The 23,952-nt window shown below is 38.9% G+C and overlaps 1 protein-coding gene across 1 annotated transcript in view; it reads right to left on the reverse strand.

The window, feature by feature from the left end:
- Positions 1–23,952, reverse strand: part of CFAP58 (cilia and flagella associated protein 58) — a 110,277-nt gene that overhangs the window by 83,100 nt on the left and 3,225 nt on the right. Inside the window, exons 2-8 of the mRNA XM_011957328.1 lie at positions 20,828–21,109; positions 17,247–17,395; positions 14,227–14,383; positions 13,103–13,297; positions 10,566–10,703; positions 7,633–7,792; positions 2,051–2,133 (exon numbers count right to left, since the gene is read on the reverse strand). Coding sequence (XP_011812718.1) covers positions 2,051–2,133; positions 7,633–7,792; positions 10,566–10,703; positions 13,103–13,297; positions 14,227–14,383; positions 17,247–17,395; positions 20,828–21,109 — 1,164 coding nt within the window. The remainder of the gene's footprint in view (positions 1–2,050; positions 2,134–7,632; positions 7,793–10,565; positions 10,704–13,102; positions 13,298–14,226; positions 14,384–17,246; positions 17,396–20,827; positions 21,110–23,952) is intronic.

Consider the following 23,952-nt stretch of genomic DNA (forward strand, 5'->3'; position numbering starts at 1 on the left):
TACATTTTTCTTTTTTTAAATTGCACTGGAGATTTCTGATGCTGAAAAGGAAATATCTTGAGTTGGCTGCCCAAGTTTCCCTGAAACACAGAATGAGTAGTAGTGCAATCTGGCAGCCATGCTCATGCAAAAGGGTTCACCTCTTTAACCACAACTGAATGGATCAAATGACCCTTCCCCAGGACTTCTGAAATAGGGCCTTTAGATTTGTGCAATTCAGTAGAAGATGTAACCTTGGGAGCTATTGGTGACAGTCATTTTTTGTCATATGGACTGGAAAACAGAGAGAGACAGTGACAGTCTTCATTGAAAGAAGAATGGAGCAAAAACTCAGCAGGAAGTCAACTGGCAGAGAGAGATGCTTTCATCCCAAGAATGCCAGGCCAGTTTCCAATGGGTTCCTGAGGCCCAGCTGTATCCTTGAGTTCCATGAGGCACTTTAGAGTTCTTTCTCAAATCTCTAACCAACACAGAACAACAGATAGGTCTGAAAACTGCTGGACAATAATCAGATAAAATGCCTATTAAATGTTGATTGGGTGACAATGTAGAAAACAGAAAAGGTCAACTTTTTTTTCAGGTATTAGGTTAAACATTTGTTCTATAAAAGATAAAGCCACTTCCACATGACACTAAAAGAATCAAAATATATTCATGTTGCTACCTGTCAAAACCATGTCACTCATTCTTTGGATGAAGGTGGCATTTCAACTGAGTCAATGGGGGAAAGAATGTATTATCAATTAAAGTTCATTGCATATCTGCAGAGTCAGGTGCTGTGCTAGGCACTAAGAATACAAAGGCCAGGAAATAAAAAATACAAAAGTATACCCTGCCCTAAAGGAAGAATGAACATTAATCAAATCAACAAATAAATGTAAAATTACTATTGTGCTACATGTCTTATCATGGCAGAAAACCTATTGGTTGTTTATTAGTACATATAAAATACAAATGGATTAAATGTGTGTTGAATATAAATTTGAAAATCTAAATCCAACATTATTGTTTATATGTACAAATGTATAAAATAAAAAACAGTTTCCAAGATTGTCCAAGAAAAAAACCACTTCAGTGATTTTCTTTAAAAGCGATTAGCATCTGAAGATCTATCAGTTCCTGAGATTCCCTGAATAGTCTATTTTAGGCTAAAGTATAGTGTATTTTGTTAACATTTGTTCGATTCTGGAAACCCAAAGAAATAATGAAAGTCAGAATGAACAAATACAGACCGTTTCTGCTTTGATGAGATGAAACTGTCTTGGCCGAAAGCCACACGACTATTATAGAAGCAATCTGCCACCATCCCCACAACCCTCCAACCATCCACACCTGGCCTGTGGCTGCTTCCTCCCTGGAAGAAATCCTTGAGCAGGAAAATTTACCCTAAATCCCTGTAGTTAAACTCCTAAAAGTGACTGTCAATGAAAAAAATCTTCAGGAAGTGGGATAGGAAAAATGAGGGGTCCTACATTTAATGAAGAATCTTCAGATCTCTACCTTCAAGCTCCCATAACCCCTCCCTTAGCTTTGGACTACACCGAGCTGGAAGGTCTGATAAGATAAGGACAGAAGACAAAAACCAATACCTACAACAACCCTGAAAAGATGGAGGAAAGCTTAGACCTGCCATTCCTACACCTAACACCTCAGAGTTAAAATTCAGTTAGCACTCGCTTATAATTTTTGGATTAGCAAAAGTTGTCGATTATAGATATTAAATTCACAAATGTTGATTAACTGCTTAGGATGCCAGATAGCACACCAGCAATGAAAACAAAAATCCACAAAACACTCTGAAATCTCCTCCTGGCTTATATGCTAATTCCCCAAAGTCTTTTTGTGTTCTCAGGTGATAATGCAATTGCAATTCATGGCCAGTGAATGGTAGACTGTAGGCAGCGGCTTAGAGGAAAATTAAGCACTATTATTTATTCTAATCCACTTCTGTTTGCCTTGGAGTTTTCTTTTCCCATCCAACTGGTTATAGCCAGATATTACAGTGCTGAAGAAAGACATTTATTTACCAGTGGGACTGTAACACACTCACCTTATTTAGTATGTCCCTTTCTCTCAGAAGCTCGTCCATTGCCTTTCTATCAAGTTCTGCTTGTTTCTTTGAAGCCTCCACCTCTAAACCCCCAGGGAGAAAAAATAATAATAAATGTAGAGTCGATCTAAGAGAATCTACAAAAGCCGAAGTGAAACAAAAACTGCTTTACATGTTCGTCTCTAGCTATAAAACTACTATTAACCGAGTGTAATGTGACCTTTGGTATGACCAAGTGAGGTAGGTCTCCTTCTCTCACTAAAGAGATGGAAACTGAGGCTTGCAGAGATTAATCCATTTGCCAAAAGTCTGAAGCCAACAGGTGACAGGACTAAGATTTCTCTAACACCAAAATGTCCTTGCTCTTTTCTTTTTTTTTTTTTTTCTTTTTTGGGATGGAGCTTTGCTCTTTCGCCAGGCTGGAGGGCAATGGCGCAATCTCAGCTCTGCAACCTCCACCTCCCAGGTTCAAGGGATTTTCCTGCCTCAGCCTCCGGAGTAGCCGGGACTATAGGTGCAGCACCACCGTGCCCGGCTAATTATTTTTGTATTTTTAGTAGAGACAGGTGAAGACAAGCTCTGATTTTTTTTATCTTGCCCAAATTCCTATCTAAGAGGTCAGGGGAGTCATGCCCTAAAATCATAAATTCTCATCTGATGGGTTTTATTTAACCCTGTATATCGTGACTTACTTTCCAATCTGTGGCATAACAAGGAAGAAAACTGAAATATAACCCCAAAATATATTTCCTTGCGGTACCTTGAAACTGCCCCGCAAAGTCTCTTGTGGGAAAAATCCACATTCTGTAGAGAATCCCCTTTTCCCTTGTTTTCCTTCCTTCCTTTCCAGATCCAGGAGATAATCAACAAAGAGCCAAGCACACTTTTAGGTCCAATAAGAAACGTTTTACAACCTGCTCTCTCTGAAGTCTGCTGTCTCAGAGCTTCCTCTGCACAAAAAAACTTGGTCTCCACAGTCCTTTATCTTAGCCTGAGCATTTCCTGTCTATTGATCCCAGATCTTCAGATAAATTCAACCAATTGTCAATCAGAAAATGTTTAAATTTACCTATAGCCTGGAAGCCCCCCCCCAACTCCCCCATCCCCGTTTGAGTTGTCCCGCCTTTCTGAACCAAACCAATGTATTTCTTAAATGTATTTGATTGATGTCTCATGCCTTTCTAAAATATATAAAACCAAGCTGTACCCCAACCACTTTGGGCACATGTTCTCAAGACCTCCTGAGGTCTGTGTCACGGGCCATGGTCAGTCACATGTGGCTCAGAATAAATCTCTTAAAATATTTTACAGAGTTTGATTCTTTCGTCAACACTGGGTTTCACCATGTTGGTCAGGCTGGTCTCAAACTCCTAATCCCAGGTGATCTGCCTGTCTCAACCTCCCAAAGTGCTGGGATTACAGGCAGGCATGAGCTACTGCACCCGGCCCCTTGCTCTTTTTAATGTTTTTTTATTATACAAGTAAATAGAAATACAGAACGAAATTAGAAATTCAGATAAACGGAAGTGAAAAAATTTAAATCAACCAGAATCTACTTAGTATTTTAATATGTCTCTTTCCCAGTTTATTCTTATGTAAATATACATGTGTACATAAACATAAATATATTTATATCTATAATTTATAAATATATATATTTATAAGTACACATACACCCAAGGGAATGATAAGTATATATAGTACACTCCATATTCTGTATAGAGATTACAGAATATAGAAAATTTTTCCTTTTATTTCATTTAATCTCTCAATCTTGGTTTTGTGGTTTCAACATTTGGTGTTGAGCTTTTCCCCCAAAACAGAAGCTTACTGTACACACAGTATACTATTTTGTAGCTTGCTTTTATAATTAACAAGCATAGAATAAATGCCTTTCCATACTATAAATGTGCATCAGCATCCAAATTTTTAATAACTCCATGGTTTTTCACTGTGTGAAAATACATAATTTATCTTTTTCTTTCTTTTTTTTTTTTTGCAGTTATAAGCAACAATCCTGTGAAAGTTCTTATTCATATTTTTCCTGTAGAAGAAGTCCTAGATCAAAGGGGATTTTTAAAAGACATTTCTCTGCTACTGCCAAATTTCTCTCTAGAAAATTAATAGCAATTTAAATCCACACCCAAACCACCCCTGGATATCATCATTCTCTTTGATCTTTGACAGTCTGATAGATGTTTAAAAACCAATATGTCAGTATTTAATTTGCATTTCTTTGCTTAGTGGTGAAGTTTACTACTTCTTCATGTTTAATGACTATTTATTTGTATTTCTGTTTTTCAAATTGCCCAGTTTGCCCTTTACCAATTTCTCTCATAATATGTTTATCCTTTCTGGATTTTTTTCTTTTCTGAGACAGGGTCTCGCTCTGTCACCCAGGCTGGAGTGCACACTGGAGTGTGCAACTACAGCTCACTGCAACCTCTGCCTCTCAGCCCCCTGAGTAGTTGGGAATACAGGCGTGTGCCACCATGCCCAACTAACTTTTATCTTTCTTTTTTTTTTTTTTTCTGGTAGAGATGGGGTTTTGCCATATTGCCCAGGCTGGTCTCAGACTCCTGGGCTCAAGCAATCCACCCACCAAAGTCTTGTAAAGTGCTGGGATTACAGGCATGAGCCACCACTCCCGATCTTTTTTGTGGACTTTTAAAAGAAGCCCTTCATATATAATAAAGAGCTTTGACAATCCTTTAGTCAATTTGCCTTCATTTATAGAGAATACAGAATATACAAAATTTTGACTTTTATTTCATTTAATCTCTCAATCTTGGCTTTATGGTTTCAACATTTGGTATCGACTTTTTCCCCCAAAACAGAAGCTTATTGTCATGCCATTATTTTCTTAAAAATCCATACTACACACTGGTGTGAAACAACACCTTACCTTAGATGATAATCCTGGGTGTTTTCTGGCCTTTCCAATCTTTTTCATTGATCTGTTTATCTGGACATCATCGCTACATAATTTGATTATTGAAGCTTTATAATACATTTATACATCTGGGAAGGCAAATCTTCCCTTATTTCCCAGATTTCATTTCTATTTTGCATTTTATTTCATTTCTATTCTGTTCTATTTCATTTCTATTCTATTCTATTTCATTTCTATTTTCATACGTTTATTCTTCTGGAGGCACTCTAGAATCAATTTTTGAGTCCCGTACAACATAACTCACTGAATTTTAAAGAGGCTCACTCTCTCACCCAGGCTGGAGTGCAGTATGTGTGATCATAGCTCACTACAACATTGACCCCCTGGACTCAAGTGATCCTCCTGCCTCAGCCTCCCAAGTAGCTAGAACTATAGGCATGTGCCACTACAGGTGCACAGGAGCATGCTACCACACCTGGCAATTTTTTTTTTTTTTGAAGAGATAGTATCTCAATATGTTGCCTAGACTGGCCTTGAACCCCTAGCCTTAAGCGATCCTTCTATCTCAGCCTCCCAAAGTGCTGGGATTATAGGTGTAAGCCACTGTGCCAGGCCCCAACTCACTGAAATTTTTTTGGAAAAATTAAATGTATAAATTAACTTGGACAGATTTATATTTTTATCCTATTGAGTTTTCTCATCCAGGAACTTGATATATCTCTCCATCTTTCAAGTCTTCCTTTACACCCCTCAATAGAATTTTGTGGTTTTTTAAATATATAGATCTTACAGATATCTCGGTAACTTTATTCACAGATATTTTATTACTTTAGCTGCTATCGTGAAGAGAATTTTTTCCATCATATACTCTAAGTGATTTTTTTTGGTATGAAAAAAAGCTATTGATATCTACATCTTTATTTTATAACCTCCCACTCTACTGAACTCTATTAACCTCTCTTATTAGTTCTGGTAGTTTTTCAGTTTATTTCTTGGTTTCTGTGGCAGAAAATCCTAATACATAGGAGGGAGCCCCATGCTCCTAACCGTTATGCCCAGTGCCGCTTTTTGATTGAACACACCAAAAGAACATGATCCCTAAGAAGAAATAACAATGTTGATGACACCTATAAAGTAGTCAAAAGAGAGAGAATGATAATTTTGTATACATGATTTAAAGATGAAGAGTTGGGCTTAACGCCAAATGGGTAAAACTTTTTTTTTGAAAGTTTAGAACTATTGCAAGCAAATAGAGGTTTAAATATGGAAGTGTTTTAATAGCCAGTTACAAAAAAATGCTCTTATAGTTCCGTTTTTCTTCATATCTGTCACAGAAAGTATTCGATTGAAAACTCACACTAGACTGTAGGTATCCTGAGGGCAGAGTCCTCCATGCACCCAGCACCTAGAATAATGCCTGACCATTTGGGCAGTTTGGGTTTGATTTATTGAATGAATGAACAGAGAAACTGTTGAGATAAGCTGCAACTGCATCTCAATAAAACATTATTTCTTGATGCCTTAGAAGGAAAAATATCCACAAAGACCTAAGTGACAATTTTTTTTTTTTTTTTTTGAAACAGGGTCTCACTCTGTCACCCAGGCTAGAGTGCAGTGGCACAATCTCGGCTCACTGCAACCTCCGCCTCCCAGGTTCAAGCAATTCTCCTGCCTCAGCCTCCCGAGTAGCTGGGATTACAGGCACCCACTACCATGCCCAGCTAATTTTTGTATTTTTAATAGAGACAGGGTTTTACCATGTTGGCCAGGCTGATCTTGAACTCCTGATCTCAGGTGATCCACCCACCTCAGCCTCCTAAAATGCTAAGACTACAGGCATGAGACACTGTGCCCTGCCTTAATTCTTTTTTTTAAGACAGAGTCTCACTAGTGACAAATATTTCTAGTAATTCTATCCAGAGATTTAGATTCTACCTAACTTTTAGTGAGGAATATACGCTTTTGTGCTTTTATATATGTTGTCTCATTCAGTGATTGACAACTGACAGCCACCTGGGTAAAGTCAGCGGGACACAGATGCTCCTGCCTCACATACTTCAGTTCCACAAGTGCTCTGTGTTCACTTATTTCACCCCCAACCACCAGGTGTGGGGAGATGGGATGTAAACCCAGGCAGCTCTGACTCCAGGGTTTGGGTCCTTACTGATTTCTCTGTACCTCCCTGTGACACTTAGATTTTCACTTCACAGGTGGGTTATAACTGAGTAAGACAGGGGTTCATCACATGGCAAAGTACTGACAGAGAAAAGATGTTAGAAGCCATTCGTTTTTGTTCCGCTGATTCTTACTGCAATATTGTCCCAGATACTGCTAATGAAGGACATTCATTCTAATGTATCCACTATCTTCTGTGGAAAAGAAGAATTAGGTCATGTGAACCTCAGACAGAAGAGTTTAGATGCTATTTATTCCATGGACAAATACTGAGCAATACTTCAGGCTGGATTTTCATTTTTGCCAATGGAACCTGTGGAAGAACTGTTTAAGGTAAGGGTTTAAGGTGTTCAAAATGATGCCCCCCACCCCACCCCATATTGACTGTTTACCAGTGTGAGTGTTGTTTTACTGATTTCATTTGGCATGGGTTGTGTTTGTAAACATGGGTTACAAGATAACATCAGTCACCAATAAAATGTTTCTAAATGAATAAAAGCACAAAATAGTTTACCTCTCTCTAATCCCACGATCTGATTTTTTAGGGTTTCTTTGTGCTGTTCAACTTCTGCCTTTTGATCTTCAGTGTGGTGCAGTTTCTTATGGATTTGTTCTCTGATTTTGTTGAGCTTCCCGATGTCAAGGCGCATTTGGTGGACTTCCTCCTCTTTGGCCTGTAATTAGTGAGAAAGAATTAATGAGACACTTTGTAAATGAAGAGCCAGGAACTGGATGATGGTAAACTCAGAACCAATAAAAGGAAATTCTTCCCATGGCAATGTAAAGTTGCTCTGTGAGATTAAATCAAGCATACACAATTTGGTTTTGAGAGAAATTTAAAAACTCTGTTCACTGAATAAAATATGTGGTTATGTTTTATATTTTTATAAACTAACAATAATAAAAAGACTGAAAACTTTTGTTTCAAGTCACCATCTGAAATGGTTTTGCTGTGTCCCCACCCAAGTCTCATCTTGAATTCCCACGTGTTGTGGGAGGAGCCCAATGGGAGGTAATTGAATCACGGGGTCAGGTCTTTCCCATGCTATTCTCATGATACAGACTAAGTCTCACAAGATCTGATGGTTTTAAAAAGAGGAGTTCCCCTACACAAGTTCTCTCCCTGTGTCTGCTGCCATCCACATAAGATGTGACTTGTTCCTCCTTGCCTTCCACCATGATTGTGAGGCCTCCTCAGTCAAGTGGAACTGTAAGTCCAGTTAAATCTCTTTCTTTTGTAAATTGCCCAGTCTTGGGTACGTCTTTATCAGCAGCATGAAAATGAACTAATACACCAACTAATTGTAGAATCAAATAAGATAAGAATGCTAAGTTATATGTATCAAAAATATGTGAATTTTGTATATAGTATTTAATTAGCAATTTTCATGGACTTATGAAGTCATCTCTCTCAGAAGGTTATTAACATGCTATAAAATATTCAAACACTCTTTTGGACTCACTGGGCCATTGTAGGTCAATTACATACACTAGAGAAGGGGTCCTCCTTCCTCAAAGTATGTTAGTCTGTAGGTATACATATGGATAAGTGGACCAGATATTTCATAGTATGAATAGGCAGTCTATAAAATGGCAAACAGTCCCCCAAAAATAATCCCAGCAAAGAAAAGCACCTGATTTTTGCCTACAGCTTTCCAGATTTTGGAAATTTTAATTAAATTCATTTTTTAAAAATTTTGCCATTAGAAGTGACTGGAAAAGCAGCTGGGATTCTTTTGCAAACAAAGGTTAGCAATTATCTCTGCTCATAACAATGAAGAGACTAAAATTAGCTGTTCATGTTATCCTCAGATTATTGCTAGAGGCTGAATCCCATTAGGCTCATGATGTAATAACAGAAATAGTCCATCTTTCAAAATGCCCCATTCATGCTATCAAGGAAAAGAATTAATGGCATGAGTCTTTTTCCTTTAATTTTACCTTAGGGGCTAATATATTATTTTGACTTAAGTAGTCATCTCATCTCTGCTTTAACTTATTGCATTCTCATAAAGAATGGTTTCAAGTCTACCCATTCTGGGCTGTTTTAAAAGTTTTTCAGCGTCAGACCCTCAGACCCTATAGGGTTCAAATTAGTTGATGTTAAGGCCTCTTGCAATTCTAAGATGTTCTAATTCAGTGATTAATACAGACCCCACAGTTAGACTTCAGAAAAATCCTGGAAACCTCTCCTATTTTGGGGATGCATGCAACACAAGATGTAAGATATGCAAATAAGTGTGTGCATGTGTGTATTACCATCAGCTTCTCAAAAGAGATTGTGATACAAAAATGTTATGGTTCTCAGCCCAAATCTATGTATTATTCATATACATACACACACACACACACACACACACACACACATACACTTTAAGTTATCGGGTACATGTGCACAACATGCAGGTTTGTTACGTGTGTATACATGTGTCATGTTGATGTGCTGCACCCATTAACTCGTCATTTACATTAGGTATATCTCCTAATGCTATTCCTTCCCCCTCTCCCCGCCCTACGGCAGGCCCCGGGATGTGGTGTTCCCCATCCTGTGTCCAAGTGTTCTCTTTGTTCAATTCCCACCTATGAGTGAGAACATGTGGTGTTTTATTTTCTGTCCTTGTGATAGTTTGCTAATAATGATGCTTTCCAGCTTCATCTATGTCCCTACAAAGGACATGAACTCATCCTTTTTATGGCTGCATAATATTCCATGGTGTATATGTGCCACATTTTCTTAATCCAGTCTCTCACTGATGGACATTTGGGTTGGTTCTTGCTAGACCACTCTTTTTACATCCAGTATTCTAACATAACCAGAGTGCGGAATATAGATTTTTTCAGAATTAAAGTGACAAACATAAAGCTGCTCTGTTAAGCAGATAGGTGTACAATATATATCAGAGTATAAATTGTTATCTAAACTTAATTTGCCAGCACTCTTCAATGATAGCAAGGAGAAGAACAGGAAGTCTGTCTCAAAGTATACCTTGGACAGAAGTGGAAATCATGATTCCACAATCCTGTAAGTAAATACTAGGTAGTATCAGTCTCTCCCTCAACCATTCCATCCCACCTTCTCCAACAAGTAGTAAACTATAATCTGAATTTTTTTGCTGTTCACATGTATGAATGGATTTCTTGCTTTGAGCAACTGGTTTCTTGCAAGGCTAGTTACAGAGATAGACATCTGAGCTCACTTTGGAAGCCATTTGCATAACGATATGATCAATAATCAGGTTTGCAATTTTATAAGAATGGAAGCCATCAAACTCTGCTTTGGGGCATAAAGCAATCACTATAGGCTTGCACCTGCCTCTGATGTGTCAAGGCACTCAGTAGAGCCAACACAGGTTATCCAACCGAGGGCTCCAATTGCCAAGGCAAACCTGTGTTAACAGGGAATGAGGAAGGAAGAGCTAGGGAACAGACATGTGACTTGGTGATTACTTTGAGCTCCAATGCCTTCTGTTGGTTTTCCTGGGATAGCTGCTCACAAACCAAACTGTGCTGCTCATTCTCTTGCTGAAGTTTAGCATTTCTCATCTGAAATTGCTCGAGTTCCTTTGCAGCTCTCTCATTCAATATCTGAAAGGGATGGAATGAGCTGGTTAATGCTTTTTAATCTGATTACAATACTTGTATATACACACAGGGGGCCCCACAAACCTCCTGGGAAGATAACAGCAACCCTGAGTTTTTGTCTTTGTAGAAATTGTTCTTTATCCCTGATGAAAGCACTAACGCACTCAAATATGATGAATGTTAAACGGTTGAGGAAAATGATGCCTTCTAATGAATAACACAGTGAGCATAATTTTTTTTCTGAGAGCCTTGGGAAGTCTTGTTCACAGGTGGTGGATAAATATTTTAATGCCTGTTTGCCATTTGGCAGGCTTTGCATACGCAACAATTGCTATAATCATTGCAAATGAGCTAGAGATTCAAACGGATTTTATAAGCTGTGGGGCTTGGAAGCTACATCTTCAGAAGCAAATCCTGCATTAAAATGCCTGCAACATTTTCATCAACAGAACTGTTCACTAACACCAACACAGAGACAATTTTCTTTTAATCTAACTTAAGTCAAAACCATGGAACAGCAGCGGAGTGATTTATGTCTGCTTGAGTTCAGTGTCAGCCAGATTTTCCTCTTCTCTGCCTTGACTATCCTGAGCAGATATGGTTTTATAAAAACAAAGGATTATGTCTTGGGGGCTCATTTCTATTGGGAGGTGGAGGGATAGCAAATGAATTGCAGGATAAAAATAGAAAGACAGCTTAAGTAATGTCTGCAAAATATAACTCCCATGCACACAAAAATTAAGCATGAAAAGAATCCAACCAATTCTCCATCAATAGGGACTAAATAAAATGTAACCGGCTATGCTAAAAATGAGATTGTGTTTCATAGGAGGATAGTTTTTATCCTGATGTCCAAAAGCCTCTCTCTTATGTTTCATGCTCAAAGAAGTCTCATGTTTTTCTGCTGGAGGCTACACATTGTGAATTATCTATTTGACTTCTGGCTTTACATAAAATTAATAGAGCAATGGACAAAAAAAGGTATACTTGTATCTATTTTTGAGTATAAAACTGCTGTATGGCTTGACAATTCTTTGGAAACAAGCTTCCTGAGGAAAAACATATTTAAGAAAAGACTTTTCAATTATATGAATTGCTTCTTTAAGAAATGAGAGAAAAGATAATACAATTACCAATACTTGTGTCACCTTAAACTGCTATAATAGAGAAAGTGTTAAAAACAGTCCTATAGTAAAAATAAATAAAGATTGACCATAGTTTGCTAAACTTGAAAATAACTTAAAAATAAACCTGTTGGCCGGGCGCGGTGGCTTATGCCTATAATCCCAGCACCTTGGGAGGCTGAGACAGTTGGATTACTTGAGGTCAGGAGCTCGAGACCAGCCTGGCCAACATGGTGACACCCTGTCTCTACTAAAGATATAAAAATTAGCCAGGCATGGTGGCGGACTCCAGCTACTCGGGAGACTGAGGCAGGAGAATCACTTCAACCCAGGAGGTGGAAGTTACAGTGAGCTGAGATCATGCCACTATACTCCAGCCTGGGCGACAGAGAGACTCCATCTCAAAAGAAAATAATAATAAAAATAAAAATAAATAAAAATAAAACTGTTAAAAATAAATTGTTATACTCACCCAATGGAATACTGTACAGCAATGAGAGCTTATGGTCTACTGAGCTCTGTCCAGTAGAGCTTTCTGCAGTGATGTAAATGTTCTCTGTCTGTGCTAATATGGCATCGACTAGCCACCTGTTGCTACTGAGTACTTGAAATGATGCTGGTATAACCAAGGAAATGAATTTTTAATTTAATTTCATTTTAATAAAGTTGAATTTAAATAGCCACTTGTTGCTAAGGGTTACCATATTGGGTGTCACAAGTCTATAACTACATGGCAACAACATGAATGAATCTCACAAACAGAATATAGCAGAAGTTAGACACAAAGAATATATCCTGTAATATTTTATTTCTGTAAAGTATGAAGACAGGCAAAACCAAACTCTGCTTAGAATTCAGGATAGAGGTGGTACTTTAGGGAGAGAATGACTAAGAGGGAGCACAAAAGGGCTTCTGGGGGTGCTGGAATGTTCTGTATCTCCGGCTGGGAGCAGGTGACCAAGATGCAGTTGAGTGGTTAAAATTCATCAAGCTGACTTGTGACATATACACTTTTCTATATGTGTAGTATAGAGCAACAAAAGGTTAAAAGGAAACTTATTAACCTGTTAGAGCTGGAAAATTTAAAAAGGGGGGCATAACTACCTCATAAGAGCCATTCAAAGACCAAATTGCAATGCTAAGTTTTACATCATCACCACGAGTAGTGAAGGGAATTTGCTGCTTTCCAAGAGAATTCAAAATGCACAAATGGGTGTGAACAAAGGTGCCATTCTGGGTTTTTCTTGTTTTTTTAGCAAAGGCCCACACCCAACTCACCTTCTGCTCCTTCAGCTGCTGCTCCAGCTTCTGAAGCTCCTCCTTGCTCTTCTGCACATACTGCTGCAGGGCTTTTATTTCTGTCTGCCTGCTGTCCATGTCTGTCTGAATCTGCTTGAGCTCTTTCTCTAGTTTTTCCTTCTTCCGGAACTCCCGGGAAGCTTCGTTCTGACGTTGCTGGATTTCTTGCTGGAACTAGAGGGTGCGGGAAGGACAAGAGAGAAAGAGATGAGCCCTAACCATGGCGGGCCTCAGCCAGTCAAGCCCCACCCCGCTCTCTCAGTTCTGTGATTGTCAGGGCAGTCACTTTGTAGTAGCATTTCCCCTATAGTGCAGACATCCTTGAGCCCCAGTGTTCAAACTTTTCAGGAATATTCTATACTGTTTCTCGGGGCCTTGAAACCAAATGACTACTCTGATGGTGGGCAACAAATCCACAAAGCATGGTACAAAATCAAATACATATGGAAGCTCAGAGTTCTAGGGGCATTAAACATGGAAAGAATTCATCCGATTCTCTATCAATAGGGACTAAATAAAACGAGACTAGCTACCCTAACTATAAAATTGTTTTTTACATGACCCCGGATATTGCTAAAGAGAGCACTATACGTTTATCTTGATGTCCAAATTCTATGAAAAGCATTTTTCTTATCTCATGTTCAAAGAAGTCTCACGTTTTTCTCTTGGGGACTGCATATTGTATATGATCTATTTGACTTCGGGCTTTATATAAAAGTGTTCAGAAGGAGTCCACTAAATGGCTTTCTAATAAAAAATAAATAAATAAATAAGAAGGGCCAAAGAAACGACTCCCACCATCCCCAGGTGCTGGGCCCCCTGGCCTTCATGGGGATCATCTTTTTGAGCCAGAATTATAAGTAGGGAGTGCCTGCCTCAGTGACTTCTCAGACAGAGCATGCAGAGAAAGAACAAATCAAGTCGCTCAATTCAAGTAAAGCTCATCTCCAGAGAACAAACTAAAGAGATAAGCAGAACTGAGGATGCTTCACTTGGGCACAAGGGGGTAAATTTGAGAAAGGAACAAGAAGGGAATAGAGACTGTGGAAGGACAAACATCCTCTGGAAGGAAATCTTCCTTCTTCTTGCCCTCCATGGCGGACCTGACTGATGGTGTGTTCAGCCTCCTCTTTGGATCGCTCTGTCTCCTGCTGCTGTTCAGTGGTCTGAGCTAGTGATTCTCGTAATTTTACCACTTCTGATAAGAGCTGGTCTCTCTCCTTTGTCACTTCTTCTTTGAACTTCAGTAAATCTCGGATGCTAAAAAGGAAGAACACAGGAGTCAGACTAAATGGCCATCTGCTCAGGGGTTCTTCATATCATTCTCTGAGCTCATTTTCATGGGAAAGATGTCAGGTCAATGATTAACACTATTCAGGCATTAAAGAGAAAGATCTTTATGCCATGATATGGGATCAGATTGTGAGATGTTAACTGGAAAGAAGTACTAAAGATAACATGCATAGTTTTATTTATTTATTTATTTATTTATTGAGACGGAGTCTTGCTCTGTCGCCCAGGCTGGAGTGCAGTGGCCGGATCTCAGCTCACTGCAAGCTCCGCCTCCCGGGTTTACGCCATTCTCCTGCCTCAGCCTCCCGAGTAGCTGGGACTACAGACGCCCGCCACCTCGCCCGGCTAGTTTTTTGTATTTTTAGTAGAGACGGGGTTTCACCGTGTTAGCCAGGATGGTCTCAATCTCCTGACCTTGTGATCCGCCCGTCTCAGCCTCCCAAAGTGCTGGGATTACAGGCTTGAGCCACCGCACCCGGCTAATTTATTTTTCTATCTTTAAGAAAATACAATGTCTATTCATGCATGAGAGTGTGTGTGTGTGTGTGTGTGTGTTTTACAGACATTTTTACAGAAGCCCAGAAAAACATATCACTGATTATCTCTGAAAACTTTCGGGTGGAAGGTTGTGGAGGGTGATACTTTCCACACCTCTGTATTACTTGAATTTGTTACAGTAAGACTATGTTGCTATTGTGAACTCTGGTAATTAATCCTAAGCAGATGTCAATTTAGGAAATTATTTGTTTAATATATCCACTGGAGGGCTATGATCACAGCTTTAAACTCTAGAATAAAATATAAACAGAACCAAATAATATGCTTTGCTAGTTTTCTATCCATTTACCCAAAGAGATTAGTTTCTCCCAAATGAATGCAGCCCAGATAAAATGTTACAAAGAACAAAATTGGGAAAATCATTCATGATGTCCATTTTTGGAGGTTATGTGATAATATTCATTGATTTGAATTGTAAACCAGTTACCTCCAAATTTCAAAAGCCATTCCATGTGATTTGGCATGACTTTCTGCAGAATTAGCACTTTGCAAGTGGAAGCTCAGTGTCTGATACGACCTCTGCAGCAGAATGAATGTAGAACAAGGCAGTTCTTGGAGCTGAGAAGGCAGAGGAGAACTTGCACTGCAGACTCTTGCAGCTGACAGTCATCAAATGACTGCTCAAAACACAGTAATTTGACAAAATGTATTTACCAACACCTCTGATGTAACAAATGTTTAATAAGGAAACTTTAAACCTGCACTCAAATTCTACTCCAGAAATAAAACCTCAGATTCTAAGGTTACTATGAAGACAGACAGTTACGCCTAGGCACACTGTTAAAGATAAAATTATGGGCTGGATTCTTTCTTCAGTTCTCCTCCTCACCCTCTTCCAATGCTTGTTTAAAATGCCTTGTATCTGAATCAGTTCCCTCGCATTCCTCTTCAGTAGTTGCTCTGAATATGCTTGACTTCCTTAACAAGAAGATAAAGCCCACACTACAGGCATCATATATTCTGTTTTTATTTCCTATTCCCTGTCCCAACACCTGTACTTAGAACTATCTGTCAATGTTGGATCAATGCATCAAAAAAGCATAAGAAACTGAAATAGCAACATCAGATCTGGTTAATTTCCTTGGTTGCCCAAGGAAGTGCATGTTCATTCCTGATTCATTCATTGATGCCATGTTTTGCATGCCCCATACAGTGCTGGGCTCCTGGAGGGGATATAAAGGTGTCTTCCTTCAGGGAGTTCACAGCCTAGTGGGTAGAGAAGCACATCAACAAATAATTTTCAATACAATCTGATCAGTGCCATACTGGAGGTAAATGTTGGGTCTTATGGAAATAGAAAACATAGTGACTTTCTGTGTGGTCATTGGAGTCTGGATGTGGAGAGGATGTTGGAAGAGTGATGCTGATGGTGATGAAGTTAAGACAGTGTTTGAGATGGGTCTTAAAGGAGGCATAAAAGGTGACCACGGGGAGAATGGAAGAAGAGGCATTCTGAGCATGGAAAGCAGCATGTACAAAGGCATGGAGGTGTGAGCAACTTGATGGGCTGGCACGAGGCTAGAGAGGCTGATTGGGGCAGATTCTCAAAGGGCTCTGGATGACACATTCAAGAGTCTGGGCTTTATCCTTTGGGTATGGGTAGCTATTGAAAGTGTTTATGCTGGGGATAGGTACACATGTGTTTCAGGAGCCTAGATTTGGTAGCAATGATGGAATAAAGAAGGACATGTCTTCTGCAGTCAGGGAGACCAGTTAGGAGGCTACTGCCAAATCTGGCAGAGAATAGGAGGCCTGAACCAAGGCAGTAGCACTGGTGACCAGAAGGAGTGAAAGGCCTTGCTTAGAAGACCAAGTCAACAAGACAGTGGCTTTAAGAGATGGGGGAGCAGCAGGAGGGAAGAGCAGCTCTGTTTTCTGGCCTAGAATCTGAAGGGTTGGAGGGATGGTGATGAGATTGATCATGGGGAGTAGGTGGGAGAAGCTGGGACTCTGGGCAGAAAATCAGTCATTTATATTCTACACAAATTGGAGAGAAATAAATAAACCTAACATCTTACTCATTTTGAAACTATACTACTGAATTCCTATGGAGTCAGAAGTTTAAGATAACCACGAATTAGAAGTTCTTAGGTGTGGAGAAAAGAGCATTACTTAAAATGCAATAGACAGAAAACAATCTCTGAGAACCCAACAAAGAAGAGTTTTGTATCACAGAGAATGTTCAAGAAGACACTGGCAAGCCCCAGGCTGTCTATTGAAGGAGGCCTCTGCAAAAGCAAGTTCAACATACATCAACAAGGCTATGACCTACTTGCTATCCTGGTCCATTGACAGTCCAGACCCTTGCTCGACTAGTTTGGTCAGGTTCACTATTTCCTCTTTCAGAGCAAGAATCGTCTCCTTGGCCTTCTGCTCTTTGTCATAGGCTGAGTCCACCATCTTCCAGGCCTTTTCAATTTCCTAGATGGGCCATAGGATATCAGTGAGAAAGACCAAACTGGGTTCTAGATGCAAGATAAACTAGCAAACAGAATAACACCATAACCACAGTGTACTTGTATAAATGTGCATTGACTAAATTGTTTAACATGAGCTAGTCAATAGTGAATAGCACATTGAAAGAGGAGGACTGGACTGGACATGGTGGTACAGGCCTGTAGTCCCAGCTACTAGGGAGGCAAAGGCTAGAAGACCTCTTGAGCCCAGGAATTTGAAGCAGCAGTGAGCTGCAATCATGCCACTGCACTCCAGCCTGGATGACAGGGTAAGACCCTGTCTTGAAAAAAATAAATAAATAAAAATAAAATAAAGTAGGAACTGGCAGAGGGTATTTTTTTCTTGTGTAGCTAAGTGTGGCTACAAGGCTCACTTACCGCAAGGTTTGCAAAATTAGAAGTGAAAGTTTATGTGCTTTCCAAGTCCAGATATTAAAAGGAAAAACAGTTAAGTTTTATCACATGAGGAATGATCATAGATCCAAGTCCTAAATTGACAAACTGAATTAAACCTCTCGATAGATTTGTAAATAAAAAATACATTTTATCATCTGGTCCCAAGTGAGCTCCTAGTGGCAATGTGAGCTTTAGAACAACCCACACAATGCTGTTCTTTACTGTTACCTAATCGTACCAAACAACCTTGGTAATTCCCATTTTTCAGAAACTCAAGCCCAAGCCTTCTCATCAAATGCTTATATATGGGAAAACTCCCATAACAGGGAATGGAGGCAATGACCCACGCAGGTTTGGCTTCCTTACTATTATAAACTGCAATGTGCAATATTGACATAAATACTTAAAAGTGAATTACAGCAGTTCCAGTAAAGGAGCAACGAAAAGTAAATTTTGCAACATGACATAATTTGGATGTATGTCCCTGCCCAAATCTCATATTGAAATGTAATCCCCAATATTGGAGGTGGGGCCTGGTGGGAGGTGATTGAATCACGGGGGTGGATTTCTCACGAATGGTTTAGCACTATCCTCTTGGTACTGTCCTTGTGATGGTGAGTGAGTTCTCACGAGATCTGGTCATTTAAAAGTGTGTGATGCACACATATGTTCATCACAGTGCTATTGACAATAGCAAAGACTTGGAACCAACCCAAATGCCCATCAGTGATAGACTGGATAAAGAAAATGTGGTACATGTATACCATGAAATACTATGCAGCCATAAAAAAGTACAAGATCATGTCCTTTGCGAGGACATGGATGGAGCTAGAGTCCATTATCCTTAGCAAACTAACACAAGAAATGACAACCAAATACCACATGTTCTCACTTATAAATGGGAGCTAAATGATAAAAACACATGGACACCTAGAGGGGAATAACACACTAGGGCCTTTCAGAGGGTGAAGGGTAGGAGGAGGGAGAGGATAAGGAAACAATAACTAATGAATACTAGGCTTAATACCTGGTGATTAAATAATCTGCACAACAAACCCCCATGATACACGTTTACCTATGTAACAAACCTGCACATGTACTCCTGCACTTAAAAGTTTAAAAAAAAAAAGTGTGTGACACCTCCCCTCTCCCTCTCTTGCTCCTGCTCTGGCCCATGTGAAGCATCTGCTCCACTTTGCCTTCTGCCATGATTGTAAGTTTCCTGAGGCCTCCCAAGAAGCTGAGCAGATGCCAGTGTTATGCTTCCTGAACAGCCTGCAGAACCATTAGCCAAGTAAGCCTCTTTTCTTTATAAATTACCCAGTCTCAGGTATTTCTTTAATGCAATGTGATGACCAACTAATATACAACAGCTTTGAGTTTTAGGCTACCACTTAACTTTCTTGCAAAATTCTGTCAAGTAGAATGTGGGTCCTTTAAATAGATAAGAACCTATAAGCTTTAGGTTTAAATATTCCACTTGTATATTGACAAGGAATAAAATGGGTGGAAAAGAGTATTTAATGTAACAAATTCATGGTCACTATTACATTAGACAGATTACCTTGGGTAACTATAGCAAATAATTCAGTGATTCAAAGTAAAATGTCGGTTTGTGGAATATTTATTATGTAGCAACCATATGTGCTATATTTAGCAACACAAATGAAAGATATTTACATTAAAAAAAGATTACAAAAGTTTTATCCAAATCAACTTTACTAATTAGATTTTAATCCATTCATGACTTCCATTTCCAGATTTTGTTTGTATGTTTTGGGGTTTTTGTTTTGTTTTGTTTTTTGAGACAGAGTCTTGCTCTGTTGCCAAGGCTGGAGTGCAGTGGCACAATCTCGGCTCACTGCAACCTCCACCTTCTGGTTCAAGTGATTCTCTTGCCTCAGCCTCCCAACTAGCTGGGACTATAGGCACACGCCACGACACCCAGCTAATTTTTGTATTTTTGGTAGAGACGGGGTTTCACCATGTTGTCCAGGCTGGTCTCCTGACCTCAAGTGATCCATCTACCTCGGCCTCCCAAAGTGCTGGGATTACAGGCATGAGCCACCACTTCCCGCCCATCATCAGTTTTTAAATTTGCAATGAAAAAATTTTTTTCCATTATAAAACGACTTAAAGCCTTCTTATATTGGTTTCTCAGCAGGGATGGAATAAAGAAGGACATGTCTTCTGCAGGCAAGGAGACCAGTTAGGAGGCTAACATGACAATAAATTTTAAAATAGCATTTAAAAGTGAATAGTTTCTAAGATAATTGATAATCCATATTTAGTGCTGGACTTGGAAATTCATTTGAACTGGGTGGCATCTAATTGCATGATATCAAGGCAACTGTCTAAAAATTTTATAAATTGTTTCTTATATTTAGGGTTTTAATTATGTTTCAACCTCTTATCACCATGAGTCAACAAGGAACATTTATATTTTACCTTCAAAATAATGCAACACATTTAAGGATGAAAAAAATCTAGTGTAAAACAAGACAATACATCCTCAGTATCCCCAGACTGAATCTCTGTTTTCCTATTATGAGGAACTGGGAGGATTGAGAGGAAAGAAAAGAGGTGCTAGGAAGAAAGGTCGTGAAAATTACTACCTGGGAATTCTCAAGGCAATCTTTACTAAAACAGCGGAAAAAGCAGAAATATGAAAATATCTTTAACAGTTAAGCTATCATCATGAGGTATTAAATTACTCATCATGCATGACATATTGAGATTCCAAATATTGAATTTACTTATCTCTAAATCTTTTCCCAGAAACCAAGCCAGTAAGATTCTCCATTATTTTCTGCATGATATGATTCACCCAGGCTAAAAAATCATTTTCTTTGAAAATGAACATTATTCCTTAGGCTTAATGAATATAAAATCATGTAAATTTTTACCTAATAACTCATTTACTACCAGCCTAGAGGTGCCAATGTAATGAGAGAATGATGTTTTAAATTCAGGTTCATTCCATTTCTAGAAGATCACTGACCTTCTTTAGGGATGCAATGGTGGTCTGATCGTCCTGAGAGAGCTTAAGGGCAGTGGCGACCTTCGCAGAATTCACTACAATCTCTGCATTTAGCTCTCTGCATTTGGCCATCAGACGCTTTTCATTGTCATAAGACTTTTTCATGACAGCATGAAGCCTCTCATATTCAATCCGAAATTTTTCCAGACTTTTGTCTCCTGAAAGTTCATGAAGAACTCCCTGAAAATCTCTTTCCATTTCTTCAAATGCAGATTCTTCCAGGACTTGCTTTTCACCCTTTTCCTATAGAAAAAAAGCAGGGATGGGAAAGGGCATTGCAACATTTACATCATTACTATCAAGGAATTACTGCTATTATCTCTGAATGAAACACCTCCATACGAGCAAAATTAAAACCACTGATAAGCAGAAAAATTAAGATTATATGAAAGGAAAGGTCCTTGTTCAGATTCTGATGCTTATGTACATATATATGTGTGTACATATATATACACACATACATACACATTATACATTTATACACATTACATATATATACATATATGCATTGGAATATATATGCATTAGGATAATAACAGTTCCCACCACATGGTGTTGCTAAGGATTAGATTAAATGAGATCACTGATGTTAAACACTTAGCCAAATGCCTGGTAAATAGTAGGAATTCAATGAATTTTCAGAGCTGTTATGATTATTCCAACCCTAGTCTCTTTTCAATGGGCCCTGTTTCTTTTTGCCCCTAAGACTGCAAAGGGCGGCGGGGGTGGCCACGGTGTGTTGAGGCCAGACATAAGAAGATCTTGGCATAGATATCATGAAATCACATATACAGTGAAACTCATCTGAAATATGGACTTGTCTCCCAAAAGAGATTCCATCATTTTTATCCCTCAGAAATATAGGCTAGGTCATGCCCCACAGTGTCCTAAAATGTCCCTGTGCAATACTCCTGGAACTTTTCCACATTTGCTTTCCATGGTTAGATGGGAAACAAATTATTTAAAAATATAAGCCCAGACATATAGATATAACTCAAGCAAGTCTGGCTATTACTTAGATGAGAACCTAAGAGTGAGTTATATCAGAATTCTTCTTTCTCTACTTTTCGGGGTTGAACCGTGTCCCCCAAAAAGGTATTTTGAAGTCCTAACTCTGCTAATCTGACCTTATTTGGAACAGAGTCATTTAATAAGTTAAGATGAACTCAGACTGGAGTAAGCCACCCAGTTTGTGGTGCTTTGTTATGGCTGCCCTAGCAAACAAATCCACCTACTCCTTGTTATGTACAACACAATAATGAAGAAGAATGGGTGTGGTTAATATATTTATTCATTCACTGAGCAAGTATTTACTGAACATCTGCCATATATAAATTCTGTGATGGATTCTGTAAGAGATACCAAGATGAAGAATAAACACCTTATCCATAGGGAATTTATACTTAATTCCTGGTGGGGTATGAATGCAGTTAATGAAAGCATAGAATTTGATTTGATCCCTACCATAAAATGTATTCAAAGTTCTCTATGAACCCACAGAAAGAGAATTATTCCCAGCAGCAAGAATAAAAATTAAAAAAAATCTTAGAAAAGAATTGGCATTTGAGCAGGCCCAGAAGGAAAAGTGGAATTTTCACAGGGTAATATGGAGAAAAGGGGCATTCCCAGCAGATGGCAAAGCTTGAGCAAAGCTCAGTGCCAAGCAAGTATCCAAGCTGGCTAAAGAATAAGAGGGATGAATGGAACAGAATAGAGTCCAGAAATAATGCGGCACAGCTACAACCATCTAATTTTTGACAAAGTCGACAAAAAAGCAATGAGAAAAGGATTCTGTATTCAATAAATGGTGCTGGGATAATAGGCTAGCCATATGCAGAAGATTGAAACCGGACTCCTTCTTTATACCATATACAAAAATCAATTCAAGATGTATTAAAGACTTAAATGTAAAACCTAAAACTATAAAAACCCTGAAAGATGACCTAGGAAATACCATTCTGGACATAGGCCCTGACAAGCATCTCATGACGAAGATGCTAAAAGCAATTGCAACAAAAACAAAATTGACAAATGGGACTTAATTAAACTAAAGAGCCTCTGCACAGCAAAAAAAAAAAAACAAAAAAAAAAAGTATCAACAGAGTAAACAGATAACCCAAAGAATGGGAGAAAACATTTGCAAACTGTGCATCCAACAAAGGTCTAATATTCTGAATCTATAAGGGACTTAAATAAAATAACAAGCAAAAAACAAACATCCCCATTAAAAAGTGGACAAAGGATATAAACAGACACTTTTCAAAAGAAGACATACACACAGACAACAAGCATATGAAAAAAATGCTCAACATCGCTAATCATTAGAGAAACGCAAATCAAAACCACAATGAGATACCATCTCACACCAGTCAGAATGGCTTCATTAAAAAGTAAAAAAATAACAGATGCTGGCAAGGTTGTAGAGAAAAGGGAACATACTCTGCTGGTGGGAATGTAAATTATTTCAGCCATTATAGAAAGCAGTGTGGCAATTTCTCAGAGAACTTAGAATTACCACTTGACCCAGCAATTCCATGATTGGGTATATACCCAAAGGAATATAAATCATTCTGCCATAAAGACACATGCATGCGTATGCTCATCACAGCACTATTCCCAATAGCAAAGACATAGAATTGACTTAAATGTCATCTACTGTAGACTGGATAAAGAAAATATGGTACATGGGCCGGGCACAGTGGCTCACACCTGTAATCCCAGCACTTTGGGAGGCCAAGGCGGGTGGATCGCCTGAGGTCATGAGTTCAAGACCAGCCTGGCCAACATGGTGAAACCCCATCTCTACTAAAAATATAAAAATTACCTGGGTATGGTGGTGGGCACCTGTAATCCCAGCTACTCAGGAGTCTGAGGCAGGAGAATCGCTTGAACCAGGGAGGCAGAGGTTGCAGTGAGCCGAGATTGTCCACTGCACTCCAGCCTGGCAACAAAGTGAGACTCCATCTCAAAACAAAAAAGGAAAAACATGGTACATATACACCATGGAATACTACTCAGCCACAAAAAAAGAATGAGATCATGTCCTTTGCAGCAACATGGATGGAGCTAGAGGCCACTATCCTAAC

The sequence above is a fragment of the Colobus angolensis genome, unplaced genomic scaffold, assembly GCF_000951035.1.
Source record: "Colobus angolensis palliatus isolate OR3802 unplaced genomic scaffold, Cang.pa_1.0 Scaffold44, whole genome shotgun sequence".
In the NCBI taxonomy this organism is placed as follows: Eukaryota; Metazoa; Chordata; class Mammalia; order Primates; family Cercopithecidae; genus Colobus; species Colobus angolensis.